The sequence below is a fragment of the Atractosteus spatula genome, chromosome 3 (genome assembly GCF_055471065.1).
Source record: "Atractosteus spatula isolate fAtrSpa1 chromosome 3, fAtrSpa1.hap1, whole genome shotgun sequence".
In the NCBI taxonomy this organism is placed as follows: domain Eukaryota; kingdom Metazoa; phylum Chordata; class Actinopteri; order Semionotiformes; family Lepisosteidae; genus Atractosteus; species Atractosteus spatula.
In genome coordinates, this window is record NC_142708.1 from 43,109,506 (window position 1) to 43,126,213 (window position 16,708).

Consider the following 16,708-nt stretch of genomic DNA (forward strand, 5'->3'; position numbering starts at 1 on the left):
AGGCTTGGAGAGATTACTTGTCTGAATATAAGGTTACAATAGAGTCTGCTAGATCCACCTACTTCTCCCACATCATTGAAAATCATAACAACCCCAGACATCTTTTCTCCACCATCAACAGCTTGCTAAAGCCAAAGTGCCCCACCACATTACCTGCCTCATCACAACTTTGCAACACATTCCTAGATTTCTTTAGCTTCAAGATCGACAACATCCGGCATCACATTCACTCCACGACGCATATCATTTCCATACCTCCTCCCTCCCTGTCCAACTTTTCTGGTTCCCTTCTCTCCAACTTCTCTTTTCTTGACTCAGCATCCCTCAATAAACGAGTTAAACGCATGAAACCCACCACATCTATTTTAGATCCCATTCCCACCACTTTATATCAGTACTGTTTCTCTTCTCTCTGTCCCATTGTCCTCAATATTATAAATTAATCCTTGAGTACTGGCATTGCACCAACGGTCCTCAAAACTGCTGCCATTACTCCCATGCCAAAAAAACCTAACATGGCTCTTAACCATTTTCGTCCCATCTCCAACTTACCATTTCTTGCAAAAATTCTAGAACGTCCTGTCACATTTCAGTTACATAACCACCTCATGACAAATAACCTTTTCGAACCCCTCCAATCTGGCTTCCGTCAACTTCACAGCACAGAAACTGCCCTGATCAAAGTCACTAACGATCTTCTAATAGCTTCTGATTCTGGTTCTCTTTTTATACTCATCCTTCTTGATCTCAGTGTTGCTTTTGACACTGTTGACCATGACATCTTACTTTCTCGTCTTGAGACTGTGTTTGGAGTTTCTGACACTGCTCTCAAATGCTTCAAGTCTTACCTCACTGATCGCTGTCACTTTGTCTCTCTTAATGGGTTTAAATCTGAAATTGGCCTTGTTATGGCTGGTGTTCCTCAAGGCTCAATACTTTTTTTCCACCTCAGAAGTATCACTAGACTACGCCCTATGCTATCACTAACTGTGGCTGAAAACCTGATCAAAACATTTGTTCTCTCGAATTGACGACTGTAATGCTCTACTCGCTGGGGTATCTAAATCTACTTTGAACAAACTGTAGTATGTCCAAAATTCAGAAGCCAGGATCCTGTCCAGGTCTAGTGCAAGTGATCACATTACTCCTATCCTGGAGTCTTTGCACTGGCTTCCTGTCAAATTCCATGTGGACTTCAAAATCTTCATGCTCAACTATAAGGCTCTGCATGGCTTGGCACCTCAGTACCTGTCTGAACTATTATCACCTTACTCCCCACCTCGCAACCTTCGCTCTTCTAATTCTGGTCTCCTAACTGTCCCCCAAGCCCGTCTAGATTGTATGGGTGACAGGGCCTTCTCCTGTTATGCCCCCAAACTCTGGAACTCTCTGCCCAAGGATATCAGAGAGTCACTTTCTCTAAACTCCTTCAAATCTAGACTCAAAACCTTCTTCTTTAGAAGAGCCTTTCCTTAACTGGTTCCATTCTTCACCCCTCTGCTTTTCCTAGTACCACCATCCACAGTCTCCTTTGTATATTGTATAAAATTGTGTTTTATCTTGTGTATTCTTTTTATTTATTGTTGTTCTCATTCTATAAAGTGCTTTGAGAAGCCACCTTTAAAGGCGCTATATAAAATAAAGTTTATGATTATTATTAATATTATTAAAATTGCCCCTTAATTGAGTTGTTAGAACTAAGGGTGCAAGATATTGAATCCTGGCTATTTTTATTCAATAAATCCAAAGTTATATTTTTGTGTGTTATTTGTCAAATGAAGTTAGTTTTATCTACTAATAGGACTTGGTGAAGACTACATGAAAGTATAAACAGTGGCTGGCGAATGTATTCAGACCCTTTAAAAGTTTTCAAAGTTTGCTGGATGATACACATATATTTCCAATAAGTATTTTTATTGCAAACTAACATGCACAGAAAATTTTTAAAGACAAAACTAGTTCATTGTCAGCAGATATTTTTAATGAAAGTCAAAAACTGAAATTAAGCTGCTTGTATAAGTGTTCAGAGCCCTGTGCTCTAGTAGCTCTACGTTTACACAGGTGAAAGAAATTGCCCTAACAAGGATAAAATTGCATTATCATTGGCCTCTGCCTGTTCACCATTGAAGTGACCGACACATTTACTGGATAAAAAACCCTGTCTGTGTAGGGACAGTTGGTCTGGGAGTAAAGGAAAGGTACAAAAATGAAGACAAAAGAGTTTCTAAGGATGTTAGAGATAAAGTGGTAAAAATGCATACATTAGGAGAAGGGTACTGTACATAACAGTATCAAAATGTTTGAAAATCCCAGGGAGCACTGTTGGCTCAATAATCAAGAAGTGGAAGCTGCATGATACCATCAAGAATAAAACACAAATGTCTTTGAGTGGCCCAGTCAAAGTTCCGACCTCACCTCTATTGAGAATCTGTGAAAATTGCAGTTCTAAAACATTGTCCAAGAACCTTAAATGAGCTGGAGCAAATCTGCCAATGTCTGCTGACATTGAATTAATTTTGTCTTTAAAATGTTTCGAGTTTGCAATAAAAACACTGATTGGAGAAAGATGTGTAAGTATCATCTAGCAACATTTGAAAACATTCTGGTCCTACTGTAGTTCCAGCATTGTTCACCTTATTCCATCTTGCACCATTTCAAATATTGTTTTGTTCCATACTGTACATTCACAGTTTATTTTTTGTCTTGTTAGCTGGAAAGGCAGATCCTTATGCAGAATCAGATGAGAGAGAGGCAGATGGCCATGCAGATAGCCTGGTCAAGGGAATTTCTCAAGTACTATGGAGTGTTTTTTGGATTAGCATCCGTTGCTCTTACTGCTGGGTAAGTTCATTTTATATTTATTAAATATGTCTGTTCAGGCTTGCACAATATAAACACTAAATCAGTGTTTGCAGAAGTTACAACTTGTGCAAACACTGATGTAGTGTTATCAGCAATAACTAGACAATAAAAAAAGATCAGGAGGCACAGACACAATATTTCCAGTGTGGGCTAAATGGCCAGTCCGCAATAAATGAATTAAATGGGTAAATTACCCACACCTGAGTTTGCCATGTACAGTAATTTATAGAAATATAATCTGCGGAATGCAAAGAACAGTGGTTCATAGTTCACACCGATTGCCTCCCAAACCATGTGTCTCACAGTCCATGATGGTAGGATACACCTGCATCCTCTTCCTGGCAGAGTTGTTTCTTTACCAATACAGTAGCTGTATATTCATTATTAATGGATACTGCAGTAGAATGTGGTATGTTCAAGTTTTTGTGGATTCTTCTATAGCCACCCTTCAATTTCTGGAGGTCAGTGACTGAGTGCCTGCAGTTTTCAGACAGTTCTCTAACTATAAACCACAAAACATGGAAGCTACTGCTGAATGTGTTCCATGTGTTATCTAATTTTATACCTGATGGGAACAAGAAATCTTGGGGGGCCCTTATATAGTTTTATAGATTTTTTTTGTACAGAAATAAAACTTTAACTCAAATCCAAATTCAAAAGCTAGTATGCACTCTTGAGTAGCAAGTTGTGGGTATCCTGGTTGAACCAATATAGTTGTGCTACATCTCTGAAGGAATCTTAACACTTCACCTGTGATGTAGCCTGGACTCAGCCTTAAAACATATCACTGTTGAGCTACTCAGGAGTTACTAAATGTTTAGTTTAGATGTCTTACCTTCTTCCTTACAATGTGATTAGAATGTGATTATAATTGCATACTCTGAGTGTCACAAATGTAGAGGTTGTGCAGGTGTTAGTGATGGTAATCTGGGAAATTTCTTTGTGAAAATAACTTTGTGAAAAGTTACGTACTGTATGAAATGTCAAAGGAGTTTAAGCACAAGTTATCTTTCTCATCTGCAACACAGAGGATCCAGAAAATCCACTATTTCATTGTCTGAATTTTTTGTTTAGAATTTCATTAGACTTTTTCATTTTTATCATATTTGATTTCACCATGCTTACATTGGCATTAGATTTAAAACACTTAAGTATTTAACTTCCCTTTACTTCTTATGGGGAAGTAAGTACTTTAAGATACAAAGTGTTTGAGAGTAGAGGCATTGAGTTTAAGAAACCTACTGGAGCTATCTGACAACATTGGTTCATTTTGTTGTCCCAGTCTGAAACTATCTTGTCTTCTAGTGCTGTGAAGAGAAGGAGGCCTGTGTTATTCATACCAGTAATCCCGCTAAGTTTTGTTCTTGCCTACCAACTTGACATGGGCTATGGAACCTTACTGCAAAGAATGAAAGGTAACTGCATTCACAGCACTTGTGCAATTGTAGCTTGAATAAATTATTACAGTAAAGGGTGATTAGAAAGCATCAGCTTTTACTAAATTAAGTAAAGGCTTATGGGGGAGAAGTATTGGGTATTTAAAGTGGGTTACCCTCTCCAAGAAACATTTATTGCTGTGGAATGTATAGTGTACTTTAGTGTCAGAAGTACCCTATCAAAAGTGTTATGTAGAGTCAAATCCATAATAAAAGAACAATGCACAACACCATTTATATCTCAGTATTACTTATATGACTAATTTAGCTGTTTGTTGGACAATTTTGTCGATTCTACACATACTGTAATTTAAATCTATTTTCGTAATATGCATGCTATATTTTTTGTGTCTCTGACATCATTTAAAGCATCATACATTTGCATTACTAAAGCCATACATCAACTTGCAAATTAAGGGATCTTACTTTCAGATGTCAGATGTTTAATGATCCATCTGGCAGTATATTATAGATGTTACAATAAGTTTACCTTGCAAGTCATTTTATTTGTGTAGAGCAAAGGGAGATTCTGACCATTTCCCCATTGTGTGTATGGACCCTGGTATAGTTAACACACTATTCAAGTTTGCTGATGGTACTAAACAAGAGGGGGGCAAATACAGGAGCAGCTGCAAAGGAATTAAAAAATAACAAACAAAATCATGGAGTGGGCTGAGTAAAATTCCAAACCAATAAGTAAAAAGTGATACACTCTGATAGTAATAACACTTCTAATTATTCATCACATGGGTGCTTCTGACCTGAAGGAAGCTACACATGAAAGTGATCTGGGTGTAGATTATTCTATGACCTCAATAAGATAAAGTGGATAAACAATAAGAAAAACAAACAGAATGCTTGGGTATATTTTTTGTAATTTTAAATCCAGGAAAGTTATGCTCTACAATGCAATTGTCTAGAATGCTGTGTTCAATTTTGGTCACCATACCATAAAAACATATTATACTCTTAAAGAATTCCAAGAAGAGCAGCAAAAATGACTCTTTGTGTCAGGTGTCTGTCATACTGTACAGTATATGGACATGTTGAGGGAGATGTCTCTTTAGCCTAGAATGGAGGAGGAGACAGGAGATTTTATCCAAGTATACAAAATCCCAAATGGTATAGATCAGTTCAATCCAGAGGACTCTTTCATACTCAGTAGTAAAACAAGGGTTTGGTTTAAACTCTTAGCATCTTTAAGAAACTGCTGGTCAAAATTTTAGATTTCAGACATTTCTTAAATTCTTATGTTCTTTTCAGCTGAAGCAGAGGGTATAATGGAGTCGGAGCATGATCGTCTAGACCTGCCTCATGGAGCTCCCACCTTTGAAACCATTGAGAAAGCACGAAGAGCCCAGAACACCTTCTTCATTGAGAAATAAACTCTACTCGATGTTGGCAACACTTAAAAAAATTCTTGACACCCCGCCTTCATAAAAGTGTTTAATTCATTCACTACTCAAGTTAAAAAAATGCTCTGCTTTATCCAGTTTATTTAAACAGTTTGTGGCATATAGAATGTTCCAACAATGTTTCCTGCCTGAATGACCCCTTTACAGGATTTTGTTTTCAGAAAGGGCCCCAATTCGTACATAAAATCAAGCAAAGTTTATAAGTAAAGCTAATATTATCTATTAAATTATAAACTAAAGGCGTTAAAGGCAAAGGCAAAGTCTCAAGTAAACTTCTTAAGCTTTTTCAGTGTAAATTAATAATGTTAAAGTGATGATTTTACTTGTAAATAGACTTGGGGTGCCAAATTTAACAATGTTTTTGGAGGTCCTTGTGTGTACTTTGCTGAAATCATCTGTAGGAAGTGATTTAAAAAAGCACAAGGTCAGATCCAGGTGTGACCTGGAGCACCAAGTCAATTAAATAATGGAAATGGATTTTTGAATTTACTTCTCAGATGATTAAAGAGAATTGTCTTTACTGATAAAGCTATTATTTGCACTAATTATGACATATAATTGTAGTTCTTTTCTCAGTTCTGTTTATTGACAAATCACAAATCAGGGTAACTGATTAAATGTTAAAAAAATGCAATTCAGAAGGTTTTTGTGTGGTTAGAGTTAGAAAGTGAGTTAGAAAGTGTTGGTGATTTCTGTTATTTTTTAAATATACTTGAACAGTATAAGCATTTAAAAAGCTTAGTAACCAAGGTCACATCATAATATTAGTCATGGGTTTCTGATGGACATTTTGTACTACGTGTACTTGGAATAAAGTGTTTTCTATGTTTCTGTACTTTAAATAATGAATCTTCCTGTCCATTGTTTTGTTTCACACTGTACTGTAAAGCACTTGTGTGTAATATTTACTAAGTTTTTTCTTGTAAACACGTCACTTTTGCAGAACTTTTAACAAGGTTATATTTTATTATTCACAGCTACAGTGCAAGGATATGACACTGTTAACCCTGTGACCTTTCATATTAAACTTATTTGTAAAAATAAATGCAAACTTTCTACAATTTACGTACACAGCAGCATTTTAATGCTTTTTAATCCTAGAATATTTAGTTGTTATACTTTTCGAAAATCAAGAGAAAACCCCTCTTTAACTTTGCAAGCATGCAGGGCAGATATAAAACAGGTATATTAATTATCAGTTTGAATAGGCTTTTAAAATTGAAGTTGGCTGGTGTAATTTACGAGCTTGTCTTAGAGAAATACAACTGAAGCAACTAACTTTCATTTCATAAAACTCTTAGGAGTTATATTAATTGTCCTATCTACTGTCTACTGGGATGGTAGAATTTTCATACTATACTGCTGGAAAAAAGAAACTCAACATTCCCCGGAATGAGAATACTATAGTTATAGCTTATGTACAAAAAGTTCTCAATTTGTTTGAAGCCCTTTAACCAGCAATACAGCTTGTGCAGTGAGGCATTGCAACTTGACAATCATATGAAAGCTCGTTAGGTGCCATTTTACCCAATGAGGTCCAGGTGGAACAATGCCTGATCAGGTCACTTTTAAACAGACCTTAATTCAAAGCTTAGGTCACTGCAAGAAAAAGGCCAAGCTTAGTCAGTTTTCTGTGCATTCCATAATGCTTCGAATGTCACCAGAAGCAAGGGAGAGGGCCATTGGCATGCTGCAGGCAGGCAGGCATGTCATGTGCCATCGTTGCCAGAAACCATGGAGTAAGCCGCTCCACTGTATCCCAGCTGCAGAAAAAGTTTCAGCAGACCGGCAGAACAGATGACCAAGATCCGGTTGCCCTCGAGTGACCACACCAGACCAGGACCAACACATCAGGCTGGTCCATCTGAGTGTCTGTTTCATTTCTGCTATCCGTACTGCTGCTGAAACTGCCGGCAGACACAATGCCCGCATCAGTGACAGGACGGCGAGGCTCCATGCTCCTGGCCTTAAAGCAAGGCGACCTGTCAGAGGCCCTCTGCTCACACCTCCTAGATGTCACACTCGACCAGCTTGGGCCAGACAGAGGCTGCTATGGACTCTTCAGCAGTGGCATCAGGTCCTCTTCACAGATGAGTCACTCTTCAGCCTGTTCCACGCAGGCGGGATACTGATTAAATGTTATTGGCATCATTTTGATTTATCGAACGTTCACTGTGATACACTTCATAGATTTGGATTGATTAGGAACAGGTGATGTGGTCAATTAACTAGATGCGTATCAAATCTGGAGAAAAGAAAGAATGGGGTCAAGAAAGAATGTAGACAGAACGGAGTCAAGTTGGCTCGTTCATCAAGAGAACACCAGTGTACAATTGATGCATTGGAGGCTGGAGTAAGAGCTGTTTTTTTCTGTGGATTCAAGAGCTTGTTTTTAATTAATCTAGATGTTGTGTAGACCATCATAATGAAGATTGGTGAATTTAAGGCAGACATGCAGAATGTCTTGCTTATTTTGATGGAGATCTCCAAGATTGATGGTCATGGTGTCTAGTTGCTGCAGAACTCGACTTGTAGTGATTGATGGCAACTAGTCCACATGGCTCTTCATTGATTAAGAGCTAGGACCCAACTGCTGCCCTTCCTGCTGGCTCTTCCCAATGTGACAAACTTCCAGCAGGATGAAGCACATCCTCATGCTCCTCATGTAATAACAGGTTATTTGCAAGATTAGAATATGACAGTCATGACGTGGATGACTCTTTTACCTATACCAGACACAATACCTTTGTCTTTGGAAGAGCCTTGCTTAACTGGTTCTGTTCTTTATCCCTCTGCTCCTACTGTACCACCATCTTCTGTCTCCTCTAAATTTGTATTATTGTCATCAACATATCTTGTATTTTTTTATTGTTGTTGTCATTCTTAAGCGCTTTGAGAAGCCACCTTTAAAGGTGCTCTATAAAATAAATATTATTATTATTATTATTATTATTATAAATCGAGCCTGGTTGAACATTGGTGGAAGGAGCTGGGACAATGTGTTGCATCTAGAGACCTGGGAAGCAGAGGCACATGTTTTTCCAGGCTCAATGAGATAAATGGGGACAGAATCTCACAACACAGCTTCTGCTATCTGAGGCCGAGCATGTGTTATACAGTATGTACAGCTTGTATTGCTTCCAGCAATGGCTTCACACACTACTTACCGGAGTTTCACATTAGATCCCCTGTTGATCGATTCTGTTGATGAAAAATATTAATTAGCATAATGAATTTCATGAATGTCATGCCCATTCAATGGAATATCATTGCACCTACTCCAGGTGTAATTTTCTTAATAATAGCTTTGCTTTTATAAGTGATATGTTTCTTTTGATGTTTAGTTAATTTGCAAACCCCAATTTGTCTTAACAGCACTTTTCTTTTTTTCTGGCTTAAGAGATTACTGGGTTTACATCTCCTTTATTTTAAATTTTATACCTGTTAAAAAATTTTTTTCATTTTTTGCCTGGACGAACATGACTGTCTTTTAAAACATTTGGATTCTCAGTTATATTCCTCACTTATCAGCAAAAATTTGGAAATTCCAATTAACAATAATGTTCAATCCATCTCTCCCATTCTTCTTCAGAAAAGATAAAGATAGCAGACAAGCTCCCTCTAAAATGTGCATTGTAAAACTGTATCCTGGTTTTAGCCTCCAACAACAGAGTACAAATTCTTGTATCAGATGTACTGTATGAGTGACAGCTTTCCCTTATAGCCAGAGGCTGACTTCAACCCCACGAAGTGTCACAGCCCAGGTTAGCACTATCAATCTTCAGGTTATATGGCATTTTCTACACTGTGAACAGATGCTTCTTCCAGATGAACCACTCAGGACTGTGTGACTATCTTTTAACGTTCTTAATCAATATGTAACTTTAAATGGAAAGGTTTTTTTCGAGTGAAAAACTGACATTTATGCTAAAAATATATAAGAAATACAAGTAATATTAGAAAACATATAACTAGGAAAATCGACTTAAGCATTTTTCATCCAACTTGAATGTTTTTCAAAATGTTCTCACATTTCTTTGAAAGGAAATAGTGATTTTCTTTTCAAACATGTAATTCCATGTGTAACAGCATCTTGACTGGAAAACCAATTCTCTTTGCATGAGTGAGAAGGCACTTACACGTTTCTCATTTGCTGGTGACAGCCAATCTGCTTCAGGCAGGATTTGTCATGCAGTGACTGTTCATTTCAGTTTATTTAATAAATACCTAGATAATTTTAAAAAGTCCCTGTAATACTCTACCTTTCAAACTGTTTTATATTGTCTGGTTACATTATTATAATCAATTTATTGTGGTAGTTAATTCAAGCAACTATATTATACATCTTTCATTCTTAATTTCACAACTGAATTATAGTGGAACAAAGGGAATTATCACTTTTATTAATGCCACCTAATACAAAAAAGCTTTCACTCCATTATTAGATGAAGAAAAAATTCTGGTGGAAGCTAGAGAATTTGAAGCTGCAGTAAAAATGTAATGCTTAGAAATTATATTACATTCCTTTGTCTAATTTTATTGGTTGATGTTGTATGTTAAATTACAGTAGATGAATGCCATACATTATAAACTGAACTCACATATCCAACAGATATCCATTTGAATTACTGTGTATTTTTAAATTGCAATTAATGGGTTTGTTATTTAATTTATAAAATATTTATTCTATTACTAACTCTAGTGGAGTATTCTATGTCAACTACAGTATATAATTAGCACAAAGACATATCTCCCAGTACATGTAATTTAGCCATTATTATATTGTCATGTCTGGGTATTTTTTGTAGGTCTATTGTGACAGATGTGTAATGTGCAAAATAATTTTCATTTTTACCCTATTTGTTATCTATTTTCAAGAAAAGTGGTTCTTTCAGTTATGTGATGGTATAATTGTAAATGTGATAATGAAAATCTAAAAAATATGGATTTTTATAAGGATCTAAAAATGTTGACAAGCCTATATACAGTACATTACACTGTATGTACTGTATTATATTTCCTTATGTTGTATAAACATAAGAAAAACCAATAAGCCTTTTCTTATATTAATACAAAAGAGTAGCTTTACCCTCTCTGCTATGCCAACAGGTTGATTAATTTATCCAAGTGTGTTTTAATGTTCAATGTGTTAGAGGTGCTCACTGATCTGATAAAGAATCTGGATTAATCAGTAAATAGTTGTGTTCATACACTGCAGGATTGGCTGGGCGTGACTTGAAGAAGTGTGGGATATTTCTGTTTGGCTTTCCCTTCTCAGATGGAAAGGATTCTTTCAACTGAGTTTGCAGTGAAGTTTGGGAGGAATGATGGCAACCTTTCAATTATTCTGCTCTTTTTGTAATCCTCCATGGTGTCTCTTCCCAAAATGCTAAAACAAATTAACTAAGCCCCTCTTCTCCTCACATTTATTTCCTTTTGCATCCCTTCTCTAGCTCATCTCCAGCTTTGCTGCATCCCCTTGGTAAATTTCACTCTGCATGAGTGTCCTAACCTCCTGGGTGATTGACCCTCAGACAAGCAGGATAAACCAAAGCTGTTTATTTCAAATTTTGTCAATAAATCTATTTGGAGAAAAGGAGCCAGATACATCCTGGGCATTAAGAGAAGAGCTTACACCGACATGTTGAAGGAACTGAAACTTTATATTCATAACACATTTTCTGATTAGGTGTCCTTATTCCTTGTGAGCTATACTGGGGGGACAGGATTGTGGAACTATACATTTTAACTAGGCCATCTTTGTTAATTCTTCATATTATATGTCGTCTAAGTGATATCTGTTATTCATATCAGGTGTTCTTCAATATTTAGTTGCTTTTATGGTACAGAGCAAATTTGATTTTTTTATACCCCATAGATAAAGTAAAAAAGAAATAGTTTTTCAGATACATTTACTGCAGAATCACATTTTTTTTGCTAGATTTTGATTTAAATAAGTTTTTCTAGAAGAAATGACAGTATCATTTAATTATCATAAGAAGATACTTAATATAAGGGACTGTAGTCAAGGTACACTGTACTTTTCTGAGATATGGTTTTGCTTCAGCTGTACTTGGCTTTTTTTTAATTCTTACTGTTAAACGGTTTGTCGAGAACAATTGTATTTTTAAATTTTGTCACAATATAACGCTGAAAAGGTTCAAGACTAACGGCTAATGGAAAGGAGGAAGCATGTGCCTCTGCAATAACGATTTGTTTAATCGATATTTTAATATTAATTTAATCACAGTTTATTTCTCAGGAGGGCGGGCTGTTGAGAAACGCTTGAACTTTTGCGAAAGCAAAGAAGTGAGGTCATTTATAAAACACATGGGGGAGGGGGTTGATCGCGGAGGAAAGGTTGTTCGTACTGGATGAGTCAGAGGGTAACGGGATAGGAGCTATATAAGGGAGACAAATTAACATGTCCAGTAAGGAAAGGAGGTGTATTGGCTTTTGTAGCAGCAACTCTGTGAAGTTAGGTTTAGTTAAGGCATACCACTTCAAAAAAACGTAGACTAAAGGAGTGCTTAGCGCTGACAACGCCGCTGTGTTTAGGGTTCCAGAAGTTGTTGCAACTTCAATAAAGCGTTTAGAATCTTCTACTTAGACCCACACTACTCAAAACACCACTTGCAGAGTTACGGAAAGGTCCTTTATTTAGTTGAACGTAAGCGCAGTTCGTTAAAATGTTAAAGCTGCTGTCTGTGTTTCTAATGTGTGTTGGCAGCATGTGTCTGGGTGCCAGAGCGCAAGGTGTGAGCAAAGGAGGTTTGACAAGAGAATACGGGGTGAAACTGTGTGGCAGAGAGTTTATCAGAGCCGTCATATTCACCTGCGGAGGTTCAAGATGGAAAAGGCTGTCGGAGGACTCGGATTCACCTTTGGGCATCGAGAGGAGTGAGTACTTGAGTACTGGGCTTTATAAAGTTTGTGTTTGAACGTGTTCTGTAGGCATAGAGTGTTTATATACATACCGGTGTTTACATCTACATCTTTTTAAATATCCACTTGAGTGTTTTGCGTTCAGCTCAGTACAAACTAATGCAGTGCGCTGTTGTTTAATGAATGACTATGTGTCAATGGTACAGTATGTGTAGTAACTGAAATGTCACATTACACACTACAGTATGTTATGGCTCTTTCAGTAGACTTTCTTCTGAAAACCAAAAATCAAAAGGTGTTTTTATCATTAAACAACTTCCAAAATCTAAACACTTTTCCTAATTTTCAAAATCTTTGCTTGTAATTTTTATGATTTTAAAATAATTTAATGAATTCAATAAATGAAAATGCAAAACATAAAGATCATTCTTTCGGTTTTGAAGAAAGTCATATTCTACATCAAGTTCAAACATTGTTTTCTATGTGAAATGCCTTGTGTATATTGTGATAAGAGAATAACGATTTGACCATACAGTACATACGTCAATGTGACAGAATTAGAACCTAGTGAGTAATATTGCAGTTACAGACAGGATATTATGTAGAACAAATTTTCTTAGACTTTTTGTCTCATTAAAACGCCTAAACTCATCACCTGTCATTGTTTGAAAAAATTTGAGGATAAATTGTCTAGAAATTCTAAATTGCTGTACAACATAATGTAATTTGATATTTTTATCGATAATGACGTCGTCCTTGATATAATTATATTAATATAAATTAAATAAATATAAATTAGACTAAACATGAATCGTAAAGCAGGAGGACTGTCCTTGGCTCTGAAGCCGTGAACGATATTTAATCTGAGAAAACAACCAGTAATCTGAATTTGAATAGAAGAAGATTCGTTTAACGACCTTGAATTGTACAGTAAATTTGCTCTACTCACACATAAGGGTAAAGGGTGCTTCCATATGAAATTGCAAATAGCAAAACCGGCGAAAACGTTTTTTTAATACAGAAGATAAACCTGGTCCAATTTAACCTCATACTAATAAAACGTGCTTTAAAATAATTTAACTAATGTTGATTTCAATCCTGCATGTGTTTATTTTATATTATATTTATGTTTTGGTAGGGGTTCTGAAAATTAAAGTTGCTTCAGTACTTGAACGGAATTTCCATTAAAATAGACTGAATTAATTCGATTAATTAATTTTGTGTCCATCCATACAGGACAACCACACAAATTGTGGGTATTTGTAAAGTGTATACATAAACTACCTTTTCTTCTGAATGAGTTTTTCTTGTTCTGATAGTTGAAAGTGTTAGCTTTTTAGCAACAACATCTTTGCTTTTCTTGCAAGTTCGTCTGAGATTTTATTCTTATCTGCCTAAATATGCTCATTTTAAAAACGTCTTTAATTATAATCATTAAGTTGATCATGTCCCAAGTTACTGTATGATTAATAACATCCTGTTTCACAACCCTTAAAATCCTTCAAATAAAAACCACTTGATTGATGACCAGTCATAATAGTAGATAATAAAAGCCAAAAAGAATGAATAAAGTATATTCATTTCTAGTTTCTATACTTCTCATTTTACAGTATATGTTCAAAGACCAGAACTAAAGCATATTTTCCAGCCTATTGATAAAGATTTTAAATTTGACCTATTGAAATGAACAGTCCTTACCCTATACCAGGAATAAGATGCTTTCTGATAATTAATGGATTATTTTGTTGATAATGAGCAACTGAAATCTTTGCCTTGTTTTTAAAGACACCGCTCTCATTTTTCTGTTTAATAGGCTGGTGGTGTCACATGTCTAACATGAACGAGATAAAACTGACATAGAAAAATGAGCGAGTACTCGCATAAATTAATAATAATATTAAGAATTAATTAATTAACACCTACAAGATAATACATTGGTAATACCTCACAATATTTGGTTATTCAGTCAGCATTTACATTAATTTGGAGAAAGCATTATCTAGAATATTTTCCTGTATTATCTTGCTGGAATCTATAGCCATTATTTTAAAATGTAATCAATAGTTCCATGCATACTATACGTCAATGGTGGTCACCAGTTGTAACAGTTCCTCATCGAGAAGAAGTTTTGAAGTTTTGAATCTGTCAATGGAGCTCATGAAACGTATTCCATTTGTATTTTATCTTTGCCTATTCATGCTGGGTGTGCTGGCATTTATTAATATCTGGAATCCAACATTAATGTGGAAATATAAATGGTATGATATGATGGGTTAAAACTTTTTCAGTTTTAATTTCTAAGTTCTTTTCAATTCAATATAATTTATTTTTATATAGTGCCTTTCAAAACAAGGTTGCCCCAAGGCCTTAACAAAGCTCTTCATAGGTTGTTTACAACACTGTTTGTTACACCTGCACAAGGTTTACAAAAATGTTTGGAAAAAGCTTTAGGGGTGTTTGCAGAGGTATCCCCACTTTTTGTTTTTTAAATATACTGTAGTTCATCCAAATGGCCAAAACTTTACGTTTAAATAAAGAAAATATGGACCACTATATGTCTCAATGTATTTACAATCAGTAATTTGACCATTACTTTCAGAAAATTAGTTGCATATTTTACAAAATGCTTCAAAATTCATCATGGAGAATTCCAGTCACTACAAACTAAATAAACCTAAACAACTAAGATAATCTTTAACCTTCAACTAAAATAACCTTTCTAGTTCATGTGACATTACAAATTCTGTAAACTTACCCTTGAGGCAATGTTTGATACCTCTCCTCAGTCAGTGGCCATTTCCTTTTTTCACCAGATCTGCCCCTGGGTTCTGCTTTCCACACCGCCCCTGAAGGTGAGGACAGTCTGAGTAGACTGCAGTCCATCCTGGAAAGACCCCCCCTGCCCATCACACAGCTGTCCCTGAAGGACCTTGTCAGCCTGTACGGCATCTACAGCGACTATGAGTCAGTGCCTGATGACCTCGGAGAGCTCCTGCAGCAGGTGTCAGAGCTCAGGCAGCAGCAGAAGTTACAGACTACTGACAAAGTGGGCAACAGTCCTCACATCCCTTGGCTGAAGTCCCCCAGGAGGAAGAGGAACTTTTCAGTGGGCTTGGCAGGAATGTGCTGCAATCAGGGCTGCACCAAGAATGACATTGGCAGGCTCTGCTGATCATACAGCAGATTGCAGGAGCCCACGCTGACAAGTCTAAATGTCTAGCTGTATTTATTTAATATATATTGACTGTGTGTCAGTGAAGAGAGTTCCTGTTGTGTGCTGGGAACTTGAGAGAATGTGTTGGGTGAGGGGTCACTTTTGAATTTGAAATGTTTTAATTTTCTCAAAGACCTACTGTCCTTATGGCTTTACATGTTCTGTTTCCTAGAGGACAATAAAATTTGTTTTCCTACAATATTTTCTTCTGTTTGACAGTTTTGCTGTAATATTTCACCTGATTTTTTTTATTTATTCAGCTCTGTGTACTAAAATACAATATCAATGAAGTGGAAGTGATGAGGTGCACTTTTAGTTTTTTTCAAATTGTTTTTTTTGTCTTTGTTGTAAGGTAGACTGAACATTATATTAAACTTAACTCCTAACTATTAAATTAGACTCTTCCCCCAGCTAAGTAAATTAGTAAATAAAAGGACTATACCATATTTTATTTCTGAGATATATGAAAGTTAAATATAAACTTAGTCCCAAACACCAATTGCAAGCTTGTATGATATTGTCTTTGAGGTCTTATATCTTGTCTAAGATAAGTAAAAAAGATAATCACAGAAGAAAAAAATCACACACAAACCAGTGCAGCTAAAAAGCAGTGGTCCTGAAGACATAATTCAGAGAAACATATGGTAGCACAATTACACAAAGTTCCATTCCAAGTCTGTCATTCTGACCCTCAGATTCACAACTTCCCAATAAACAAAGTAATAAATTGGGCACTTAGCGTAACCATTTTTTTTCAGACAAGTATGGGAGGTTGGCAAATTGTGGGTAGCATACAAAATGAGCATCTCCAATGTGTAAGGGGGACTTTCTTTCAATGCAAGATTCATAAATGTTCCTGAGAGCTTGTTGTCACACTAATGAGCAGTCACAAGTAC

General features: G+C 36.1%; 2 protein-coding genes across 2 annotated transcripts in view; both read left to right on the forward strand.

Moving 5' to 3' along the window:
* plgrkt (plasminogen receptor, C-terminal lysine transmembrane protein) overlaps nucleotides 1–6,776 on the forward strand; it is a 36,094-nt gene extending 29,318 nt beyond the window's left edge. Inside the window, exons 3-5 of the mRNA XM_088911926.1 lie at nucleotides 2,711–2,841; nucleotides 4,168–4,277; nucleotides 5,562–6,776. Of these exons, the coding sequence (XP_088768052.1) occupies nucleotides 2,711–2,841; nucleotides 4,168–4,277; nucleotides 5,562–5,683 (363 nt within the window). The 3' untranslated portion in view covers nucleotides 5,684–6,776. The remainder of the gene's footprint in view (nucleotides 1–2,710; nucleotides 2,842–4,167; nucleotides 4,278–5,561) is intronic.
* Nucleotides 6,777–12,402: 5,626 nt separating this feature from the next.
* Nucleotides 12,403–15,770, forward strand: rln1 (relaxin 1). The gene is made up of 2 exons (XM_088912149.1): nucleotides 12,403–12,613; nucleotides 15,412–15,770. The coding sequence occupies exons 1-2, from the start codon at nucleotides 12,403–12,405 to the stop codon at nucleotides 15,768–15,770; spliced, it is 570 nt and encodes a 189-aa protein (XP_088768275.1).
* The last annotated feature ends 938 nt before the right edge of the window (nucleotides 15,771–16,708 follow it).

Coding starts and splice junctions, on each gene's coding strand:
- rln1 (XM_088912149.1), top strand. CDS start 12,403: ATGTTAAAGCTGCTGTCTGTGTTTCTAATGTGTGTTGGCAGCATGTGT. Junction 12,614..15,411: donor ACCTTTGGGCATCGAGAGGA/GTGAGTACTTGA, acceptor TTTTTTCACCAG/ATCTGCCCCTGGGTTCTGCT.